Genomic DNA, 7566 nt, shown 5'->3' on the forward strand with positions numbered 1-7566 from the left:
CAAACCATAATGCCATATAATCAAACCATAAACAAAGTGGCTTATTGGGATGCTAGATCCTAATGTGAAAAACTGTTGTAAAGCACTTTGAGTTGCAATTCTTGTATGCAAGGTGCTATACAAATAAAGTGTATTATTATTATTATTATTATTATTATTATTATTATTATTATTATTATTATTATTATTATTATTATTATTATTATTATTATTATTATTATTATTATTATTATTATTATTATTATTATTATTATTATTATTATTATTATTATTATTATTATTATTATTATTATTATTATTATTATTATTATTATTATATTATTATTATTATTATTATTATTATTATTATTATTATAACAGCTTGTTAACAGCTGGGAGGACAGAAAAGAAAGATGAAGAAAGAGAGAGATGTGACATGGTAGCTGTGATGATCCAGCAGCCTAGCTATAGCGTGTCGTGGAGCTGTCCAATGCTTTGTCCCAGGGGGCAACAGACTGTCAGGATCAACAGAAGGCCCAGCCAGACCAGGGCCGCTGGGAGGTGAAATCTGACCTCAGACCAGCATCTCTGGAACATTTGGGGAAAACAGCCTTGGAAATAGAGGCCTGTCACAAAAGGTTTGGAATGGTGTTATCAATGAGTATGTATATGCTAATGGTTTTTAGATATATTTCTTATGTAAATGTTTTCACAACACTGCTGTTACAGTATACTGTATGTTAATTTCAATCGTATCCTTTAACAACAAATGTGTCCAATTAGGATCACAATTAGAATATCTTTATTTGCCAAGTAATTCTTTTGCATATAGGACTTTACCAGGACACAGAATCTGCCCTGATTAAGGTCACCAATGACCTGCTCCTCACTACTGACAACCGGGACTGTGCTGTCCTTATGCTCTTAGACCTCAGTGCAGCTTTCGATACAATAGACCATGCTATTCTCATTGACCGTCTTCACCAGGCAGTTGGTGTCAGTGGCACAGCCCTATCATGGTTCACCTCCTACCTCAGTGATAGAAGCTTCTCCGTTAATATCGGAAACTGCTCCTCCCCCTCTGCCTCTCTCTCTTGCGGGGTTCCACAAGGCTCCATCCTTGGCTCTATCCTATTCTCCCTATACATGCTGCCCCTTGGTCTGATCATTAAAAAACACAACATCTCTTTCCATTTTTATACCGACAACACTCAGGTCTATCTCCCCATGAAACCCAACAATATAAACAATCTCGACAGTCTTCGTTCCTGCCTAGACAACATCAAATACTGGATGGCACACAATTCTCTACAGCTCAATCAGTCAAAGTGTGAAATCCTCCTTTTCGGCCCTCCGAACCAAACCAGTGTCATTGCCAGCAGCCTGGGTAACCTGTCTCCCCTAGTAGTCAAGCCCTTTGTTAAAAACCTGGGCGTGCTCTTTGACCCCGAGTTTTCCTTCAATAGGCAGGTAAACTCGGTGGTGAAGGGGTGTTTTTTCCAGCTCCGGTCCATAGCCAGGATCAAGGCCATTCTCTCCCCCTCAGACCTGGAAAGAGTAATTCACGCCTTCATATCCTCACGCTTAGACTACTGTAACTCCCTGTACCTGGGGCTAAATAAATCCACCATAGCCCGTCTACAACTCCCCCAAAACGCTGCCGCTAGACTGTTCACAGGTACCCGGAAGAGAGCTCACATCACCCCTGTACATGCCTCCCTCCACTGGCTCCCGGTGTGCTTTAGAATAGACTTCAAGGTCCTTTTATTGGTTTACAAAGCCCTAAATGGTAAGGCCCCTGCTTACCTAGCAGACCTCATCACCCCCTATACCAACGCCAGGGCCCTCAGATCAGCTGATAAGGGTCTCCTAACCACCCGTAGGTCTAACTTCAAGTCTAGGGGGGGACGTGCTTTTGCGGTCGCAGTCCCTGACCTCTGGAACACCATCCCCATGTCCATTAAATCTGCCCCCTCCATCGAGTCTTTTAAATCAAAAATCAAAACCCACCTATATCGCCTGGCCTTCCCTGACTCACTTTGACTCTTGCCTTACTTGTTGACTTGTTGTTCTGTTTTTCCTTTGTCTATCCGTTGATTTTTTTATTTTTTATTTTTTTTATACTTTTCTTTGTTCTTAGCTTAGCTATGTGAAGCACTTTGGTTGACAAGCGTCATGTTTAAACGTGCTATATAAATTAATTTGATTGATTGATTATCCTTTGAATTTAACCATCCTACTATTTAGGAGCAGCAGTCGTCCATAGTCTCGTGCCCAGGGACAAACTCCAGTTCTAATACTAGTGCCTTGCTCAAGGGCTACATTTTGCACCTACTGTACAAAGAGACGGTAACGAGACAAAATGATCCGGCAGAACAAATACAATGACACAACGTAACGCGACATGTAACAAACACCACACACAACGTAACTGCACACACACACACGCACGCACGCACGCACACACACACACACACACACACACACACACACACACACACACACACACACACACACACACACACACACACACACACACACACACACACACACACACACACACACACACACACACACACACACACACACACACACACACACACACACACACACAGTGGTGGAAGAAGTACACAGTTCCTTTACTTAAGTAAAAGTAGAAATACACGGATAAATAAGTACTCTGATAAAAGTAAAAGTCCTCAAATTCGACTTAAGTAAAAGTAGAGAAGTATTTATTCTTCAATGTACTTAAGTATCTAAAGTAAAAGTACGCATTCTACATGACTTGTGTGTATTCCAGTGCTTGGGAGCCTTCGACCATCGATCCATTGACCTCTACAGGTTATGTTAGAGTGGTATGTGGTCCAGTTATGCTGCTCTGATTATGTCCTCTGTGAAAGTATATAATCTTCATACATTTTAACCATGTTTTCTATGCAAAATATTTTTCCTCAAAGTAACTAGTAACTGATGGGTTCACTTCAGATAAATGTAGTGGAGTAAAAAGTACGCTATTTCCTTTGAAATGTAGTGTAGAGTACTAAAAATATAAAGTTCCCTAAAATGAAAATACTCACATAAAGTACAAGTAGCTTGAAATTGTACTTAACCCTCCAGTCACCCTTCAAAAAACCCACTATCTGTCTCCCTAGTGACCAAAACTGCGATCTAAGTAAAACATATCTTTTTCATGTATTGTTCAAATCTTTTTTCATGAATATCATTATTAACTTCAGTCCTCACCATACATATCAAATATTTATTCATTTTCAGGATTTTAACCATTTCTTAAATTAGGGTTAGGGTTAGGGTTAGGGTTAGGGTTGGGGTTAGGGTTGGGGTTAGGGTTGTGGTTAGGGTTAGGGGGTTAGGGTTACCCTAACCCTAACCCCCTAACCCTAACCTGTTCAGTTCTGCGACTAGGGTGAAAGGTGTGACACTTGTTGTTCACACGCTTAATAGTGATTGTTAAAAAAAAAAAAAAAAACATGGATTATTGTAATGTGAGTCCAAGATGTGATACTGAGCTACTTTTTTGGCATATACATTAAATCTAGCCAACTCTATCCACAAACACACATAAAAAAGAAAAAAAAGAAAAGAAAAGCTTTTTGACCAGAACTGCGACAAGGGTGACTGGAGGGTTAAGTACAGCACTTGAGTAAAAACACTTGGAATGTGCTTGTAGAGACGTACCAGGTACCACTGCTGCTTCCACATGGGGTCGTCAAACAGCTTGTCTGCCGGACAGTCCGTGCACTCCGGCAGGGCTGCTCGCTTGGCGCGGCGCTTCTCATACTGCTGCTCGGCCCACGACACCTGGAGACACAGAGGCTTTTAGCCAACTAGCCTTTGGGCGGAAAAATCCATTTCACTTCCGTTTTCACTTTTTTTTTTTTTTTTAAACTTCATTTTTTTTTTAGCGTTTATCGCTTTTCTGGTCAAGCATGACCGACAGATGCAGGGTGAAACAGGAGGGAGAACAGGGGAAGACATTCGGCAAATGACGGCGGGTCCGGGAATCGAACTCGGAGTCAACCAGATCCGTGACGCAGCACGGTATTCTGGTTCATGGTGAGCTACTGGAGCTCCCCCGTTTTAACTTTTCTAATTGTGAGTGTAGTTATTAAAAAGACAGTAGAGGTTGTGTGTACTTTTATAGTTAAAGGAACACGCCAACGTTATGGGAACTGTGCTTACCGTCTTCTCCAGAGTCGGACAACGAGATAGATATCAGTTTCCTCCCTGTGTGTTCAGTAGAAAGCTATCCGGCTGTAAGTTAACCTAGCTTAGCACAAATGAATCAGCCTAGCTGTTGGGCAAAAACACCTCTCTCAGAGTTTTAAGCTAGGCTAGCCTGATCCGTATCCGCTTCCATTCATTTGTATTGTGCTACTTGAGCTTTGGGTACTTTCATATTTAAAGATGGCAGAAGTGTTTCTTGTTTAAAATGCTACCTCCATATCTCTAAACGGTTTACTGTGCGACTGTCAAAAAGTTGATTGTCCAAAACAATTTAAATATCAAACTCTTCATCTCGTGGAATACATTGGTGCAGTCAGGCGTACGACCACAAGGCAATTTCAGGGCTACTTACACGGTCGTCCTCCGATAGCCTCTTGGTGATGTGGTTGGCGCTTCTCTTCATCCTGCTAGGATGGGTGTGGCGTTTGAACAAGAAGTGGTTCTTCAAGGCTCCAATCTGTAGACAGGGAGAGAAGGGAAGATATTACTGAATATTTTATAGGACGTCCATCTATTGTTGACACCCTGTGAGCCTGGAATAGGCAGTGCCTTTTTTTTTTTTTTTTCTTTTTTACCACCTCAAGAATCCACCTCTCAGTGAGCTATTAGCTTACAACACCGTCTTAGGTAACAGAAACTATTTTGTTTTCACCAAATCACGATTCTGCATTTTCCAACAACATATCTTTGAGACTGTGACACATAGCCTAATAATTTTTTTTTAAACTGGATAACAAATAAGCAATTGATTCTTTTTTTTTATCAGTAAATTTTAATTCAAATAATATATCTGAACGCCATCTGTTAATAAACAAGGCATTGTACATATTGTATCACATTCTCTAGACTCAAAGACTCAGCCTCTCAACCTCAAGAATCCATCTCTTGTGAGCTATTAGCTTATACAACACTATTTTGTTTTCACCAAATCACGATTCTGCATTTTCCAGCAACATAAATTTGGGGGAGACTGTGACACATAAGACATAAAAAAAAAAACTGGATACATTTTTTTATCAGTCCATTTTTATTCAAATATATCTTAACAACGTGTGTTAATAAACACAGCATTATACATATTGTATCACATTATCTAGACTCTAAGGGCCCCTCATACACAAAGGCTCCTTTGCTTGTATTCTGTGCTCTAAAACTGAGCACATCACACGAAGCAGCAGCAGAATGAATGATCTACAGGTGCAAATACACGGTTCCCCCAGTGAACGGTGCTGGTCAGAAACACGACTTGAATAAAGACAAATCTGGACACGGTCTGACCTGTGCTTGACCACAGACAGGTGGTTCACTGATGGGTAGTATAGATAGCGGGTATCCATGATACCTGAGTGCTCAGTTAATCATTGACCGGCGTCGTCAAGGGCCGCAGGGGCCATCTGAATTAAAGCACGGTAGGTCTAATGTGTTTGTATTGGACAAGGCATGGCAGCAGCAGTAAGTACTGGGACAGATAAGTACATGGGGCAGATAGGGTGAACAGGGCAGGAATATAAAAAACACGTCTCCATGCACTTATAAGCTATCAGATGGAGGTAAACAATGAGTCGAAACCCTTCTCTTTCAACGACATACTGACACACTGATTCCAATGTGTACAAAGTACACAAGCTGTTGAATTATAAAAGCTATGGGTTTCCGATCTCTTGGCCTTATCTAACAAAGAGCAGTGGTTGAGGAAACCGATATACGGTTACTACATTGTTTTTATATCAGTGTTGTTATCCTCTGCCCAGGCGCTTCCGTTCTGACTGCCTGTGATCCAAATTGACTTAGAAAAAGGGAAATATTTAATTATTTAATTTCGCCCGTGGCTGAATGCATGTGACAAAGTAGATGTTTGACGTCGGTAGACATATCCCACAGTTTTCAATGACAACTGCCATACATAATACAACCAATCACATAAGTCATAAACAAAGCCTATATAGTTTCACTGTCAACTCAAGCCCTATATTATGATGCTTGGGTTATTCTATCAGGGTGAATGAATGAATGAATGAATGAATGAATGAATGAATGAATGAATGAATGAATGAATGAATGAATGAATGAATGAATGAATGAATGAAAACTTTGTTTAACAGATTGCAGAATGGGTACAATACAGTACGGCTCAATACACACAATTGTTAAGGGATGCAGACCTGAGAAAGACGTTTGTCTTGTTTACATCAGGGTCCCCCATTTTCAATTCAGGGTAAGGGTAAGATAAGGTAAGATAAGATAAGATATTCCTTTATTGATCCCCTTGGGGAAATCCAGGCATCATAGCAGCATGGGGGAGGGATGGGGGGGGGGGGGGGTACATGGTAATAGTAGAAGACATCAATACAGGTAATACAATTATAGTAAAAGTAAAAATAGGCAGTGTAAACAATATAATTAACTCTGAGTAAATATAGGCAGTGTGTAATCAAGGTGCAGATGATGCCTGGTCTATATGCCCTATCAGTTATATTATATAGTTATATAATAGATGGTTTGATAGCTGATGGTTTGATTGGGGGACCCTGATGTAAACAAGACGAAAATCTTTCTCTGGTCTGCATCCCCTTAACAATTGCTGTACTGTATTGTACCCATTCTGCAATCTGTTAATAACATTTGTAATCAATCAATCAATCAATCAGCTGTGTCTCTGGACCGGAGCCAGGGCGTTGCTCGCTCTCTCCAATAAACCTACCTGTCGGACCATCTCGTAGTCCAGGTCTCTGGCGAGCGCCTCGGCGGCAGAGAGTCCGCCCGGGATCTCCACGGCCCACTCGTTCAGATACTGTCTGTCCGCCAGAGAGCCGTCTGTGGAGCGGGGAACGAAGGAGCAGAGGACCGCAAGAACACAGAACACCACCGCTGGACGACATGATCCCACTTCCATCTCCGAGGGGGGGAAATCAATTAGATGAGAAAATAATAAGTATTATATATACTATATATCTCACTCGCGGGAAGCAAATTCGAGAATTCGGAATATAAGTATTGTGTTGAAATTGTCTTTTAATGAACCCGAGAAGCAGCACATCAGCGGCTGTAGCTGGATCCTTATTGCCTCTATTGGCTCATCAAGCGAGAGGATGGACGGGGTGGGCGGGGCGGCTTTACACGTCAAAATAATGTTGCTGCTCTGACGTCAGTCTGGCGTCTATACCTGGTAGGACGTGTGCTCGAGTCCCAAGGGACTACGTCTGGTGAGAGGATGGGGGGGGGGGGGGGGGGGGGGGGGGGGTGAGTGTGTGCGTGCGTGCGTGCATCTGTGCGTGTGTGTGTGTGTGTGTGTGTGTGTGTGTGTGTGCGTGTGTGTGTGTGGGGGGGGGTCCAACTAAAAAT

The 7566-nt window shown here is 41.6% G+C and overlaps 1 protein-coding gene across 1 annotated transcript in view; it reads right to left on the minus strand.

Moving 5' to 3' along the window:
- pcsk1 (proprotein convertase subtilisin/kexin type 1) overlaps positions 1-7117 on the minus strand; it is a gene marked incomplete at both ends in the record, with an annotated part of 65870 nt that extends 58753 nt beyond the window's left edge. Inside the window, 3 exons of the mRNA XM_084316673.1 lie at positions 3676-3798; positions 4577-4681; positions 6926-7117. Of these exons, the coding sequence (XP_084172799.1) occupies positions 3676-3798; positions 4577-4681; positions 6926-7117 (420 nt within the window). The remainder of the gene's footprint in view (positions 1-3675; positions 3799-4576; positions 4682-6925) is intronic.
- Positions 7118-7566: the final 449 nt, after the last annotated feature.

This window comes from Notolepis coatsorum, assembly GCF_963971535.1.
Source record: "Notolepis coatsorum genome assembly, chromosome: 6".
Lineage (NCBI taxonomy): Eukaryota > Metazoa > Chordata > Actinopteri > Aulopiformes > Paralepididae > Notolepis > Notolepis coatsorum.